The following is a 17,538-nucleotide window of genomic DNA, read 5'->3' as shown; positions in this document are numbered from 1 at the left end:
TTACTACAGCGTCTTACCGACTGAGGTTCAACTATTTTTTCTTTTTCTTGGATGACGGCGACGGGCTCTCACCGGCCATCATCTTTGTTGCTTTGCGTGTTCTTATTTCGGTTGTGACTTTTTGAGCTGGGATTGTTTTGGGACGATGGTTAGGCCGGAGTTTCAGAAACTTTCCTTTCCGCTCTTCTGGTCGTGGTCTTTGTCTTTTGACGAGAACTCTTTTTCCTTTTCTGGTTTTTCCCACGGGGTTTTCCATGAAAAGGTTTTAATGAGGCTCGGCCCTTAGTCTGCTTTTTTGTGCTTTCAAGGGTTTCTTTGTTCTTTTTCCCCTTTTCCCATTTATAATAAAATCGCATTTTAATAATACACGGATTATATATAGAGTTTGAGCAAAACTTATGGAATTGCCATGGAAAATGGGGATAGTAATTGCTGCTTCAGAGAAAGGGCATAATTGGGAAACTGTAAAGTGAGGACTATAATGTATCGTATGTGGATTAGGCAGTACAAGGAGGTGCATGTAGATATATGTCTTGTTCTAGTTATAGATATATAACCCCACTTTAAATAATAAAAGATAAATTATACGGGTCTTTCTCATGTAAAATATAATAAGGCAAAAACTGAATTGCACGCCATCTTTGAGAACATAAATAAAAATAGTGTTAATAGGTAAAAATGTCAACTTCCTTACAATAACAAAATTACCCTTCTCTCCCTCTTCGCCGTAGGTTGTGTGATTATTTATGAACTAATTGAGGTCTAAAATGGTACTTTTTTTCTATTAATAATTGTTTAATTATGAACTAATATGAGGTTTAAAATGGTACTTTTTCTATTAATAACTGGTTAATTATGAACCAATATTTTACTATACACTAGCATTTGCATCCCGTGCATCGGGAAAATATTTTTAAATTTTATATTTATATAAAATTAATACTAATTCAATTATTATACTTATAAATATAATCAAAAATTAATTTTAATTGAATGTATTTAAATTGAATATTGAAAAATTTTTAAAAAAATCACAACTATAAAATTTGATATCATGAAAAATAAGTTAAAAAATTAATAATACTAATACTAATTAAAAATAATTTAAAATATATTTATTCAAAAAAGATGAGAGAGGAGAGAGGAGAGAGAAATTTATAAAACTTTAATATTTAAACAAATTTAATTTTTACATTTTAAATCAAATATTTTCATAAAATATATCATATTAAAGCTCTTATCATGATCTTTAATTTGATATGCATATTAAATATTTTATAATTAATCGAATTTCACAATTTTGGAAAGAAATGTAACAACAAATAAGAAATTAAAGAAAATAAAAATAAACAGAAAAATATATAATTTAAATATAAATGTATTTTATTATAACTACAAAATTACCACTCAATTTTGAAATTAATTTGAAATTGATTTCAAATTGGAAACTATCTTTTTAATATAACTAGCATTTGCATCACGTGCAATGCACGGGAAAATATATATTTTTTAATTTTTTATATATAAAAATTAATACTAATTCATTTATCATACTCATAAATATAAAAATTAATTTTAATTAAACATATTTGAATTGAATATTAAAAAAATAAAAATAAAAAAGAATTTACAATGATAAAATTTGATATTATGAAAAGAAAAAAAATAAGTTAAAAAATAAAAAATACTAATAAAAAGGAATTAAAAATACATTTTTTTTCAAAAAGATGAGAGAGAGAGGAGAGAGAAATTTATAAAATTTTAAAATTTAAACAAATTTAATTTGTACATTTTAAATTAAATACTTATATAAAATATATCAAATTAAAGCTCTTATCGTGATCTTTAATTTGATATGCGTATTAAATATTTTATAATTAATCAAATTTCACAATTTTGAAAATAAATAAACAATAAATAAGAAGTTAAAGAAATGAAAAATACAAAGAAAAATTTAAACATAAACTTTCAATTTTATCATAACTACAAAATTGCCATCCAATTTTGAAATTGATTTCAAATTGGAAACTCCCTTTTTAATATAGTATAGATAGATATCTAACTTATGCACTATATACACGTATTAAATTATTGGTTGAGCTAAGCCTGGAAAAAAGGAAAATGAAATTACAGAAACACCTACCCCAGCATTATCCACATTCCACATACAGTTGCAACTTGCAATTGGAACCTTATTTCGCTAGAAAACATCATCAGCTGCTGCACAAAATGCATGATATTCTGTTTTTGTACGCATGATACATGCATCCACACAGAGGCCATGATGAATGCGCCCGCAAAATAAGCATCAACACCTCCAAAATGTGATCTTGATCACGCTATCAATATCTTGACAAACTAAACAACTGGTAGAATAAGCACACCACTACCAAACAAGTATGGAAAAGGGCAATCACACATCACATCTTTGGCTCAAAGGAAATCTTGATGACATAAATAGGATGCTTGCATAAGAACAACTAGTGATACATCATACATGATCCAGAAATTCATCGCGGGGGTTAGATGTGCTGGATGCAAATGGCTCATATCGATCTCACGAAGATGTATAAGTTAATTCCATCCAAATAAGGAAATAAGCACACCCCCTCGAAATGAACTTCGAGGTTTACTAGCTAGCTCCCACAGATTTAGCAGCACCAGTTGGTGGAAAGAGCATCTTATTTGTTTTCTGAGCTTGCGCCCGTCTCTGCTTTGACATTTCGCTCCAAGTACTCCTCTTCTATAGTTTCTTTAAGGATGAAAAGTCTCTGAATAACAATAGGTTGGTCCATTTTCTTGGCTTCCCTAATTTCAGTCTCTTCCATATTGATATGGTATGCATCAAGCATGATCTTAATCCACTTGTGCAGCTCCTTCGGAGTTCTGAAACATCAGATGAAGATGCAGGAACATCAAAAAGAAATTCTGAACCATTTACATGACTTGAAATTATGGAAAAACATGATGTATTACGTGTATATAGCATTTGGTTGTTTGATATCATGTTCATCACCAGGGGAGAAAGCGGTAGCCAATGCAGAAAATCTCTGTTCAGGATCTGTGATGTTCAGCAAATACTTCAGCAGTTTAATTTCTTGTGGCACAATACTCCTCAAACTACTCTGTGTTGCCTTGTATATACGGTACATTATATCTTTGACCTGCAAAAAATTGTTTTATGTAAACTGCATGAAAATATACACCAAATTCTTGAGAAAATGGAATGGCGGTGTTGCATGAGAAGTAATTTTTAGGCAAGAAACAAACACAATGATTTAGTTTAAGAGGGATGAGAACTATGATAGTGTTCAGAAATCAACCGACATATGAAGGTTCTGGTTTTGAGATATCAAGAATCCCCAGGGATTTCATGGCCAGAGTGACTATCCCTAGAGTGGTGTCTACTTCAGCACAAATGATGAAGTTAAATGAAATAAACAAACAAAATTTCAAGTAACATGTGACACTTGAAATATCAGAGATTCACCTAAGCATGATGACCCTGTGGCCTAAATGATAACCAAAGCAACTAATAGTTTCACGATGAGATATAATATGTTCTTATCCCTATTTTTCTGTTGTTGCAAGCAATAAGACATTCAGATCCATTCTCTCTCCCTACATTGTTGCTTCTTCACTCTTGTGAAATCTGCTTTAGCGCCATTTTGATGTTCATGCAGAAAACTATAAGAGCAACTTTTCTCAAAATCAATTGAAGCAAACCCAGAACATCTTTACACAAACATCTCATCCAAACAGGTACCTATTGTTTTTAAGTACTTAATAGAAATATCAGTAACAGCAAGCACTTTTTTTAAGGTACAGCAAGATCAAGAATACAAGAAGATTATTCAATAAGTGGAGACATGCTCAAGCTAAGGACTTGATATGCCTCCCATCAGTCTGGATACTGAAGTCATCATCTTGTATTCCATCTCAGAAATGCAAGCCAACTGCAAATAAACTATGTCTAAGTGTATTTCTAAGAAAATATATCACAAATTTGATGCATGTTAGCTGTAGACTATGAGATTTTCGCAAACCATTAGAAGAATAACCAATGCGCTCATTGCTCTGTCCAACCCATTTAAGACCTTAAATCAAGGATGGGAATGATAAAGATTGAGGAAAAGAAGAAGAATCATAGCACATAATCTGGAGAATGACAAATGGAAAGTAAATAACACCATTTTGCTTTTCAAATCAAAATGCCATCACATGTATTGAACAGATTTTTTAATTTGGAAAGCTGATTCATACCTCATTTTTCATCGTTTCTGACTCCTTTGCTGCTGACCAAGCGCCATTTATCAATAGAATTAAAGAAGAGTCAAGCTCTTTTGCCTTGGCTAGGTTTTTTATTTTCTCACATGCTGCATCTATTGAAGGGGAGTTTAAGATGTCATCGAACTTAGCCTGGGCAATGTCTAATGTACCCACAATCTCCAGAGTATTATCGAAAGCGCTGACTGCTGATAAGCATCGAGTCCCAAGCCTTGCAACCGCTGCTCAGTTATAAGATTACAAGTAGACTCTTATTCAATAATTTAGACAATCTGAAATCAGGTAAATAATAATAATAATAATAATAATAATAAATAAATACTATTATTTAAGGAAAAACAAAAATGACAGTGCAATGCCTGAATTTACATTGGCAAATGAAACCAGAATTGTTAAATCCAAATTAGATGATAATGCAAGTCCCTATTGCATATAATTTTTTTTGGTATTTACAATAATTGGTAATACACTAGGACTCAGACTATGGATATAAATTTTCAAAATTCTTAGCATATAACAGATGTCAAGCATGTATACAACTAAAAGTACATATGTAGGTACATATGTATAGGGGAAAGATCCGTAGAGAACTACAAATATGTTCTCTATATACAGAACAGAAAAAAGTTACGAATAAGTCTATAATTTCGATGAATAAATAAATGTATCTTACGAGGAGCGTGTTTTTATATATTCTTTCTGCATTTTTACTCAATACACATATTCATTACACATATTCATTAGTTATGCGATATATTCGTTAAATTTATAGATTTATTCATTGTTCTCCGTTCTCCACGAAACCTAACCCTATATATATACAAGAAAAGGAGCTTATATAAGAAGATGAGAAACATTGAACATGTCAGTAATGCGGTTGAACATACCAATGATTTTATTGAATGTTTGAGATTTTCGGGGTTCGAAATCTGAATACGTTCAACACAATTACCGATATGTTCATAAAAAATCTGGATGTGAAATTTAATCTTAATTAACCGTTCGATGGATCATGATCAATGGCTGAGATTGTTTCTCCTTTCTTTGCAAATATTTATTTTTCTATTGAACTTCCTCCTATATATATATATATATATATCCTATATATATATATATAGAGTTTTGATATGCTAGGCGAATAAAGTGAGCGCCTCTGAGCGCTAATCCTAATCACTTTTTTTTATTAATATATTTTTTATTCTCTTATCTCTCTCTCCCTCCTTTCCTGCAACTTACCCAATTATCGAGTTCCACCATATCAAAATGGAGATCTCAAAATTCATACTAATTTATAAAATTAATTTTTTTTTTGTCTTACAGAATATTAACGATTCAAGATTTAAGAACCCGTACTCCTTTGGTTTACAAGCAAAAATGATGGATAAAATGACATTAAAAAATCATCTATTTTTTGGTGTTAAATTGGTGCATAAAGAAAACAAAAATGGTTGCTTGATTCTCTTACTTTGCAAATTTGGATAATTTTAACTGCGCTTCGAAAGTATGAAAGAAGAGAGCACACAAAGAATTCAATCATCTCATTATTAATTTTCGTTGATGTTAATTCATGTTTAATTTGACATCCATGTAAAAAATGGAATGATCTGAATTCATGTATAGAGGTCCGATGGAGAGACAATGGGAGCAAGGAAACAAAAATCAAGGAAACAAAAATCAAGAAGAAAAAAAAAAAGAGATTTGCAAAGACATGGAGAAAGAATAATAGACGCGAGAGAGTTGGGAAAAACAAGTGGGTAAGTTGCAGAGAAAGGAGAAGGAGAGAGAGAAGAGAAAGATATGAGAATGGAAAAAAATAATAAAAAAAAAGAAAGAGTGAGAGAGAGGAGAAAGATAAGAGGATGGAAAAAAATAAAAAAGGTTGATTAGGATCAGCGCTCACGGAGTCGCTCACCATATTCGCCCAGCATATCAAAACTCTATATATATATATATATATATATATATGAGAGCGCTCCAATAAGGACCCCTATTTTTAGTGAGATCTTAGACACGATTTCGTGCGTTTATTTTATCAATTCTAGGGCTCCAATAAGGACCCCTATGAAGCACTTGTACGCACCACATTCACTAGAATACACCATTTCGTTGCCTAGATACTTCAACCAAGTCATGTAAAATAGGTTCGCTTAAAAAAAATGTCTGTTGTACTGGATAAGCTATTGTTTAAAAGCATTACCATCTCGGTCTTCCAAGCTGTCATAGGTTTCTGAGACCAAAGTGAGATGACGAAAGAAACTGTCTGTAAAATCCCCACGTCTCTTTGCTACAATAGCATTGATATCCATGGGACTATCTTGTATCTCTTTTAACAGTGCAGTATGCTTTTCCATTTCTTCATAAATCTGCCAAGTTCACGCATGATCAATATGTAGCTACAGCCTACTGAGAAATTTTCAACTAATAATACACATTCTAATCTTCCAAACATATCTTAAGACAATAAGTAGCACATACGAAGTTATGCCACATCGTTCATGTGGAGTTAGTGACTTCAAAGATAGCAGCTCACTTGTTTTCTAGAGGTTTTCTTCGGTTTTACTAGAGTCGTCATTTTGAGTTTTACGTTTTCTCTTATGCGATGTCGTTTTGTATTTGTCGGAGTCAAAGATTAATAAGTAGAGTCAAATCTGGTAGTTAGTTAGCAGATTATCTTCTTCCTCACAAAAGGTGTGTTTTTGAGAGAGAGAGAGAGAAGCTTCTGTAAAATCGAGTCGCGTTTCTTGATTCTCAGTTGAGAGATCTGTAATTCCGGTGAATCTCCGGGCAAAGGCAATAAAGAACTCAGTTTACCCTCCGTGGACGTAGGCCTTACGGCCGAACCACGTAATTTCTTTGTTGTGTGTGTTCTTGTTCGTTGTTTAAGCATTTCGAATTCAGTTCGTGTTTGCAACATTTGGCGCCGTCTGTGGGAACCCAACCCATGGCCATGTCGACGACGAGATTCGATGCTGAAAAGTTTAACGGGAAGAATGATTTTAATCTTTGGAAGATTAAAATGCGAGCACTCCTGATCCAGCAGGGGTTGTTAGGAGCACTTCAAGAAACAAAGCCAGATCCAAAGGGGAAGGATGAACTGGATGCCGGAAAAGGATTGAGCAGCGTGGAAATCGACCAGAGGGCTCATAGAGCAATCATTCTCTGTTTGGGGGATCGAGTACTGCGAGAAGTGTCGAAGGAAACTACTGCGCTGCAGGTATGGAACAAGTTAAATTCACTTTACATGGCCAATACTACTGCAAATAGGCTTCATGTTAAACAATACTTGTTTCAATTTAAAATCACCGAGGATAAAGATCTTGGTGATCAATTGGATGATTTTCAGAAATCTTTGGATGAATTGGAAAGTGTAGATGGTATTATGAAAAATGAGGATAAGGCCATACTTCTGTTAAATGCTCTTCCTAAATCGTATGAGCACTTTAAGGATACAATCCTCTACGGTAGATACAGTAAAATTACTCTAGAGGATGTTGTTGGTGTCCTAAAGGCAAAAGAATTGCAAAGAAATACAGGAGTTAAGCCTAGCTCACAACCTGAGAGCTTGAACATCAAGAAAGGGAAATCTGGAAAGTTCAAGAAATGAAACAATCCAGCAAAGAAAGGACAACAAAAATCAAAGGAATGAGATGGAGATGAAACAAGAAGATGTTTCCACTGTAAGAAGCCCGGACATCTGAAGAAAAACTGCTATTCTTGGAAAAGAAAGCAGCAACAACAACAGGGAACTCAAAACCCTGATTCTGTGGATGTGGCTGAAGAAACTGAAAGCCATGAAGTGCTCAATGTTATGAGAGCAGCAAATGCAGACACATGGATATTAGATTCTGGGTGTTCTTTTCACATGTCTCCTAACAAAGATTGGTTCATAGATCTAAAGGAAGAAAACCTTGGAAGTGTAGTTCTGGGAAATGATTACAGTTGCTGTGTTAAAGGAATAGGGAGTATTCGATTGAGATTGGAGGATGGATCAACTAGAACATTGACAGAAGTGAGATACATTCCTGAGATTAAAAGGAATTTGATATCACTTGGGACCCTTGAAAAGAAGGGGTATGATTTCAACTCTAGAGAAGGCTCAATATATGTGATGAAGCAGTCCAAAGTATTACTCAAAGGAACAAGAAGAAACGGATTATACCATCTTGATGGTATAACTCTGATTGGAGAAACTGCTGTGGTGACAAAAGGCAATGGCATGTTATGGCACTTCAGAATGGGACATTTGAGTGAATCTGGACTCAATCAACTTGCAAAGAAGGGAAATATCAATGAAGGTGGAGTTTTCAAATTAGAGTCATGTGAAAGCTGCATTCTGTCAAAGAGCAAAAAGCAACCATTTCCAGTTGGCAGACACATTTCAAAGGAACCTTTGGAGTACATACACGCGGATCTATGGGGGCCAAGTAGAACTCCAACAATGGGAGGTGGAAGATACTTCCTGTCTTTGATTGATGACTACACCAGAAAGTTATGGTTGTATATCATGAAATCAAAGGATGATACTTTCAACAAGTTCAAAGAATGGTGTCAAGCTGCACAGGTTGAGAAAGGTTCCAAAGTAAAATGTCTAAGAACCGACAATGGATTAGAATTCTTATCAAATGAATTCAAAATCTATTGTTTAGACAATGGGATAAAGAGACATACCACTGTCCCAGGAAATCCCCAACAGAATGGGGTGGTGGAGAGGATGAATAGAACCATTCTCGAGAGAGTAAGATGTATGCTCCAATCATCTGGTCTCCCTAAAATGTTCTGGGGAGAAACTGCAGCAACAGCTGCATACTTAATAAATAGATGTCCATCATCAGCCATAAATGGTGAAATACCAGAAGAGAGGTGGACAGGAAGGCCAATCAACTACAAATTTCTCAGAAGTTTTGGGTGTCAAGCTTATGCTCACACAAGGCAAGATAAATTAGAAGCAAGAGCCAAGAGATGCGTCTTCTTGGGATATCCAGAAGGGACAAAAGGGTTCAGGCTTTGGTGCATTGAAAATGGTGAAAATAAGATCATCATCAGCAGGGATGTGGTCTTTGATGAATCTAGAATGCCTTTTCTGAAGAATCAAACACCTGAAAGTTCTGAAAAGTTGGATGTTATCCCAGAAAATCAGTTTGAGGTGGAGCCAAGTGAGAGCAGCAATCAACAATCACAGAATCTCCAAACACCAGAAGATACTGATGAAGATTCAGAGATTGAGCAAACAGCACTGACCAACATGGTTTAACTGAGTACCAGCTGGCAAGAGACAGACCAAGGAGGATCATTCAACCTCCAATAAGATTCAGAGATGATAGTTTGATAGCCTATGCACTGGTGGTAGCAGATGAAACATTGCACTCAGAACCAAGAAATTTCTCTGAAGCAATGAAGGGAAATGAGAAGGATAAATGGATGTTAGCAATGACAGAGGAGATTGAATCATTACTTAAAAATGTCACTTGGATACTTGTGGATAGACCAATTAATCAGAAAACTATTGGCTGCAAGTGGATATTCAAGAAAAAGATAGAAATGGTTGTTATAGAAATCTTGAGGTATAAAGCAAGACTTGTAGCAAAAGGCTACACACAAAAGGAAGGAGTAGACTACAATGAAGTTTTTTCACCTGTAGTCAAGCACAGCTCAATCAGAATTTTGCTAGCATTGGTTGCTCAGTTTGATCTAGAACTGGAGCAATTAGATGTGAAGACAGCATTCTTACATGGTGATTTGAAGGAGAGTATATATATGGAACAGCCGGAAGGTTTCATATCACCTGGGAATGAGAATAAAGTATGCTTACTGAAAAAGAGTTTATATGGGCTGAAACAGAGCAGCAGGCAATGGTACTTAAAGTTTGACAGCCATATGAACCACATTGGATACAAAAGATCAGAGCATGATAATTGCGTTTATGTTAAGAATGCTGGCAAGGACACGGTGTCATTTCTTTTGCTATATGTGGATGATATGTTGGTAGCAAGCAAAAGTAAAAGGGAGATACAACTGTTGAAAAGAGATCTTGAATCCAGATTTGAGATGAAACAGTTGGGAAATGCAAGGAGAATCTTAGGGATGGATATAATCAGAGATAGACAAAAGGGGAAGTTATGGCTGATCCAGGAGAATTATATAAAGAAAGTCATCAGAAGATTCAACATGCATGATGCAAAAATGGTAAGTGTACCTCTTGGTCCTCATTTCAAATTATCTGAGGAACAGAAGCCCAAGAATCAATCAGAGGCAGATCAGATGAGCAAGGTACCTTATGCAAATGCTGTGGGTAGTATAATGTACACTATGGTGTGTACAAGGCCAGACCTAGCTCATGCAATAAGTGTTTTGAGCAGATATATGTCAAATCCAGGAGCATATCATTGGGAGGCTATGAAATGGATTATGAGATACATAAAGGGATCTTCAAAGCATGGGATACTATTTGAACAGTGTAAAGATTTGAATGGTGATGTCTTGGTTGGTTTTGTAGATTCTGATTATGCAGCCAATATAGACAACAGGAGATCTCAGTCAGGTTATGTGTTTCTTCTTTATGGTTCTGCTATATCCTGGAAATCATGTTTACAAAGTGTTGTTGCGCTCTCCACAACCGAGGCAGAGTACATGGCGCTCACTGAGGCAGTCAAAGAATCTATTTGGCTCAAGGGAATGATTAAAGATTTTGGGATTCTGCAGAAGAAAGTGATAGTCCATTGTGATAGCCAAAGTGCTATACATTTATCAAAACACAACGTTTTTCATGAGAGATCAAAGCACATTGATGTGCGACATCATTTCGTGAAGGATATTGTCAATAAAGGCATGGTGGATGTTCAGAAAATTGGAACAGCAGACAATCCAGCAGATATGCTCACTAAAACTTTGCCAATTACCAAATTTAAACAGTGTATTAGATTGGTAAGTTTGGTGGATCGAGCAGATCAGTAATTTGCTGGGAGCCTTGTAATGGGGCTGGATTGAGGGAAAGCTGAAAGAGTTCAGAGTTGCCATCTTCTTGTCAAGGTGGAGATTGTGGAGTTAGTGACTTCAAAGATAGCAGCTCACTTGTTTTCTTCGGTTTTACTAGAGTCGTCATTTTGAGTATTACGTTTTCTCTTATGCGATGTCGTTTTGTATTAGTCGGAGTCAAAGATTAATAAGTAGAGTCAAATCTGGTAGTTAGTTAGCAGATTATCTTCTTCCTCACAAAAGGTGTGTTTTTGAGAGAGAGAGAAGCTTCTGTAAAATCGAGTCGCGTTTCTTGATTCTCAGTTGAGAGATCTGTAATTCCAGTGAATCTCCGGGCAAAGGCAATAAAGAACTCAGTTTACCCTCCGTGGACGTAGGCCTTACGGCCGAACCACGTAATTTCTTTGTTGTGTGTGTTCTTGTTCGTTGTTTAAGCATTTCGAATTCAGTTCGTGTTTGCAACAGTTCATTTTCTACATAAATGTTACGTGAATTCTACACTATATTCCAAAATCACAAAGACCAGCCAATTTCTGGGATAAGCACAATTAGTTGAGTGAAATCAAAGATCAGCGAAGAAATTATTTTTTTGCGAAGTAGCAACGTTGAGGAATCTATGGAGAGAAATAACTGAATAAAAATAAACAAGACAATTACCTTTCTAACTCTCCTCGACAAGTCTACCAATTTTTGCTTAATATGTGAATCCTTTTCAGAATCGGCGCGGGTTTTACACCGATTATAAAATTTCTGCCGATAATTGCCCCACTCCTCTCTGAAAATCAAGTATTTCTTCCAATCTCTAGACTTAGGTTTCTCGTTCAGGAAAACGTCGATGATCTTATCAATAAATTGGGTTATCGTGTACCCCTCTGCAACTTCAACTTCAACGTCAGCTTCAACCTCAACCTCCGTTCCAGATGCAGTAGCGCAAAACTGCCACGCATCTGCATCAAAGAGCAATCACTCAACTTTCGGAACTAACAACTGAGAACAATGGGTGAACAAAAAAAGTACAGAATACCTTCGGTTCTTCTCGATTTTGCAGCTGTAAAGCTTTGGAAATTTTGAGAAATTGGTAACTGAAGTGGTAATTTTGCAGAATGTAGAGATATTTCTGGATGGATTAGAGAGAGAGTGGAGCTGAAGAGCGAGAGTTTACAGGCCATAGTAGCGCTCTGTTTCAGTTTACAAAATTGCAAATTTGCAATATTGTTGGGGATAAGAATTAAGAAGCGCCTATCAAACGACGTCGCATAGCTCGTTTGCTGCTAAACCCGCTATAAACCCCTCGCGGGAATTTGCCCTCTTTCTAAAACGACGACGTTTGTTCTTGAAGCAGAAGCATTAAGTTGTTGCTTTGCGTATCTGAATGAAAATTGTGCAACTCAATAAAGTTGTGATGAATTTAGGATATGCTTTTGCAATTCATCTCCAATCTTGGATGCTTTCTTTGGAGAGAAAAGAGTATTTGTAATCCATTGGTTAATCGACTAGACTAGAAGTCACGTTTTCATTCAGTATCAATAATATCACTATTAGTCTCAAAAAATAATATTCACTATAGAAGGATAATCCAAAAAACATCCCCTAATGCAAACGTAGTGACGATGTCATGATATTGAAGACACCAATTCATGAATTTGGACAAACTTATTACAAATTTTAAATTACAAAGCTAACCCCACCTTCAAAATTTGTGCTCGAATACGGATGCTCTAAGGTGATTTGCAAAAATGAGGATTATATGTGAACTTCGAACTTATTTTAATTTTTTTTTACAAATTTTGAAAATTGTCAAAATATATAAACTTTGACTAATTTTTGAAAATAAAAAAAAATACATAAAATTTGACTCATCTTATATTTTCCCACGAAATATAGTTATAAAAAATGATCTAAATAATTTTTCTATTATTAACAATAAATATCGCTTCACTTTAGATTTGGACATTGGAAAGTTTCTCAATCACATGATCATGTGATAAATATTTCACGTCATTAATTTGATCGGAAAATGCTAATTAGAATTATACAATTGGACGAATGTTAACCACCAAATTTGAAAATCTTGAGGATGCGTGAAGATGAGACAATTCCAGCATATTATGAAAAGTTGTGTGGGATCTCAAATGAGGCTGTTGGTCTTGTAGAACCGATCAACAACGAGAGACTTGTAAGTAAAATGTTGAAATCACTTTCGAGAAGGTACAACATGAAAATTTCTTCCATTGAACAAACTGTTGATGTTACTTCAATTAGAATTGGTGATTTAGTTAGTAAGTTAGTAACATTCGAGATGAATCTTGAGCAACATAAATCTAGTTATAATCCGAAGAGTGTTACTTTTCATGTTGACATTTTTCTTCTATGATTGATGTTACTGATAATGTTGAGAGCGCAGATGTTGATATGGAAGATGATGATGTTAATCTTATCATATTGACCAAAAACTTTAACAACATGATGAAGTCTATGGAGAAAACAAAGAACAAATCTAGAAACAAAAGGACATTGGGATGTCAGTGAGATCCTCATCAAACATCTCAAATGTTAAAAGGAACTATAGTAGTCCAATATCAGATATTAGAGATACAGACAACATTCAATGCAGGGCCTGTCAAGCCATGGACCACTATGCAAATCAGTGAGAGTCCAGCATGTTGAATGAACATCACAATACCACTGTGTTTGTTAAGCGGGGAAATGCTAGTGTGATCATGGACAATATATATATATATATATATATATATATAGGGAGAAGATCCATAGAGAATGCTAAATATTTTGAGAAATAGAGAATGTGTGAAAAAATAACGAATAAGTCTATAATTTCGATGAATAAATCAATGTAGCGTGTGAATAAGATTTTGGCCTGGGTTCGAATCCTGAGAGGGGCGAGATTTTCACTATATTTACTGAATACATCTGTTCATTAATTTTGCTGATTTGTTCGTAAAATTTATGGATTTATTCATTATTCTTCATTCTCTCGGAAAATATAATTCTCTATGGATCCTCCCCCTATATATATATATATATATAGGGAGATGTTCAAATAAGAACCACTAATAAAATAAGAACGGAGAACCATTTTAAGCCATTCGATCATCAAGATCTACGGTGGATGCATCATCTTGGTGGATGGATGCAAGTGCTGGGTTCGAATCCTGAAGGGAGCAAAAAAATTATTTTTTTCGGATGCATTAAATTTAATAGCGGATGCATTAATTTGTATAGCAGATGCAGTAATTTTATTGGTTCTTATGTTCTCACGATAATTGTGGTTCTCACTATAACCGCACCCTATATATATATATATATATATATATATATATATATATATATATAGGTATGAGCTATAATAAAAACACATCTTTTTGTAAAAACTAAAAACGGCTAAAATGTATGAATTATATGTAGAACATGTATGAATTAGCTGTGTAAATGTATGAATTGCGAAATTCATACGTGTTCTACATATAATTCAGTCGAACTCAGGACCTTTCGCAATTCATACAGTTACACAGCCAATTCATAAGTGTTCTACATAGAATTCAGCCGTTTTATATATATGAGGGGGCTAAAATAAAAACACATTTTAAAATGTAAAATAAGAACTATTTGCAGCCCTTAGATCATCTAAATCTGCAGTTGATTCATCACTTTATTTGATGAATTAATAAGTCTGAGTTCGAATCTCATAGGTAGCAAAATTTTAATTTTCGCAATTCAAATATTTACACAACGAATTCATACAGTTTTACATAGAATTTATACATTTACGTACGATTTCTCTAAGATTAAATCTCAACCGTTAGATTATGGGTAGATCAATGGTGTAGACCTATTCTTACTTTATACTGTAAGACATGTTTTTATCCTAGCCCTATATATATTCACACACACACACACACATCTTATGACCTGTGGGTTAGGATATCATAGAGTCTTTCTTAGGTTGTGTGTAGATTCAAATCAGGACCACATATTTTGTACATGTGAACACATAAAAACGCGACATATGACAGATGCTTTCAAAGATAAAAAATAAGGAGGGGTATTATTGTCCCCATAAAAATCATAACCTTGCGCCCGCGCGCCGCACCCAGAGGCGTGCCCACATCAGCTGGTGGTGTCGAAGCAACTAATTTTATATGCATATTTGAATACAACTATATGCATAATTACATTTAACAATATGCATATGTTTTTTAATCATATGACCTCATGCTAGCACTAAGGGGCGCGATCGCGCTGCGGCCTCACCAAGGGCGCAATTGCGCACTCGGGCACGCCCGCACCGGGTGGTCGTGTCGAACAACCATCTCATATACATATTTGTGTTACAACGTATGCATATTTGTATTGAATTAGATGTATATTTACGTTTAACAACATGCATATGTTTCTACTCACATAACCTGTGATCATGGTCGCGCCCTGCGAGTGCACCCGCAGCCTTGCCAAGGCGCTATAATCAAACTTTTAAAAGACAATAATACCCTTTAACCTTTTTTATCTTGAAAGACCTCAATCACATCACAACTTTATGTGTTTACAGTGATAATTTTACACATTAAATTATTTCAGGACTAATAGTTTATAAATGGAGTATTACGAGTTTGTAATTAGAAAAACATACAATTTATACGAAATAGTAAAAAGGTAAAAAAAAAAAAATGGAAAAAATTTGACCCATAACCTCAATGGAGGGGCTTCTTGATAAAAATAATTAGTACATGACTTGATAAAATATTATATATACATAATAATATTATATATAGTAGTAATTTGATGTATCAATATGGTCATTTAACCGTCAATTTTTCACATATATGGAAATCGAAACCGAGTGGTACCCTCCAGTTTTTTAAATTAAGAGTGCGTTAATTTTGATGAATAAATTTATTATTGAAAAAGGAAGGATAAAAAAAATTAATGCCTTTAAATGTCTCCTTTATTTTTCAATATTTAACATAAAAGAAAAGTTCACAATTTTTCCTTCTTTATTTTCTAACTGATTGTTGGTTAACTATATTTTCAAAATGATAACCGTACGATTTTTTGATATTGATCGTTTCATTTTTTTCCTCAGCTCTATATATCCTTAGAGGGTTTATTTTGGCTGATTGATAAAATGCATCATTGATTATTTTTATCCTTAAGAGTAGAATTTCTTCAATTCCACTTTTTCAGTGGGATAAAAATCAAGTAAAAATAACTTAAATGATAGAAATAATCAAGGGTCTTGGGATATCCCAAAATTTTAATCTATCAAATTAAACAAGGGATTAACTTTATTATTTTGATCTATCAAGATCAAGGCTAATCCTTTTAAGTAAATGTCCTAAGAGTTTTGAATTACAAATTATCTCTGGTAACAACCGTAAAATTTATATAGGTCGCAAATGTTTGTATGCAAATCTATATTGGTGCTCAATGCAATATCTGCAAATAGATCATTTACTCTCTTTATCATTAACATTGTGTGTATAGTTTCATCAAATTAATTTTTTGATACATTTGAAAAATAAATAAAAATTGAAGTAGTTCAGTTTAGACATGTCCAAAAATAGGTAATCAGTAGTAGTATTAAATTATCCACTCTACACCTAATACAAGAGTGGTTGTGGTTACTGGTTAGACTGCTGTCAACTATAACCTCTTTCGCTGAAGTCGGAAACAAGAATTATTTATAAACATATTCGTTTACATAAAAAAGAATTTTGGCAACGAAAAACAAGACACAATCAATTAAAGCATAATTTCTCAACTCTAGAATGATCATCACAACTTCTAAATCTAAAAACTAAAACCATTTTACTGCCAAATGTCTTAAATTCACAACGAATGTCGCAGACTTATTAAATGAGCAACATGTTTTCAATATAAAACTGAGAATATTCCAAGTCAAAGAGATATACAAATATTCATCAAAATTATCAAGTACAAAAAGTGATGCATTTGTGTCTATGTACTTGACAACAATTTCCAATTTACGAACACGAACAGGTCGTATTGCAATAAATTATTGGTAAATTAGATTAGGAAATTAATTTAGGGGCCTTGACATCTCGTAGTGGACTTTAATTAGTAGAATTAGGGATCAAACCGAATTGACTCAGTAAAACACTAAATGTCGGAATATCTACATCTTTCCAGTCTGTTACATTAATCCTCCCAAATATTACAACTTTATGTGGCTTATTTCATTGTGTTGCCAACTAATCAGTTGTCTTGCTAGCTAAAGATTTTCTATTTACTATAACATCAAAT

General features: G+C 34.0%; 1 protein-coding gene across 1 annotated transcript; it reads right to left on the bottom strand.

Annotated features, from left to right (window-relative positions):
• Positions 1–2,433: 2,433 nt before the first annotated feature.
• LOC131001767 (uncharacterized protein At4g37920-like) lies at positions 2,434–12,472 on the bottom strand. Its single transcript, XM_057928335.1, has 6 exons — positions 12,284–12,472; positions 11,917–12,206; positions 6,485–6,650; positions 4,264–4,508; positions 2,977–3,164; positions 2,434–2,886 (listed from the first exon to the last, which is right to left on the bottom strand). Exons 1-6 carry the CDS (start codon positions 12,426–12,428, stop codon positions 2,682–2,684), a joined length of 1,239 nt encoding a protein of 412 aa, XP_057784318.1. The 5' UTR covers positions 12,429–12,472; the 3' UTR covers positions 2,434–2,681.
• Between the last annotated feature and the right edge of the window lie 5,066 nt (positions 12,473–17,538).

The sequence above is a fragment of the Salvia miltiorrhiza genome, chromosome 8 (genome assembly GCF_028751815.1).
Source record: "Salvia miltiorrhiza cultivar Shanhuang (shh) chromosome 8, IMPLAD_Smil_shh, whole genome shotgun sequence".
In the NCBI taxonomy this organism is placed as follows: domain Eukaryota; kingdom Viridiplantae; phylum Streptophyta; class Magnoliopsida; order Lamiales; family Lamiaceae; genus Salvia; species Salvia miltiorrhiza.
This window is presented reverse-complemented; position numbering and strand designations above follow the sequence as displayed.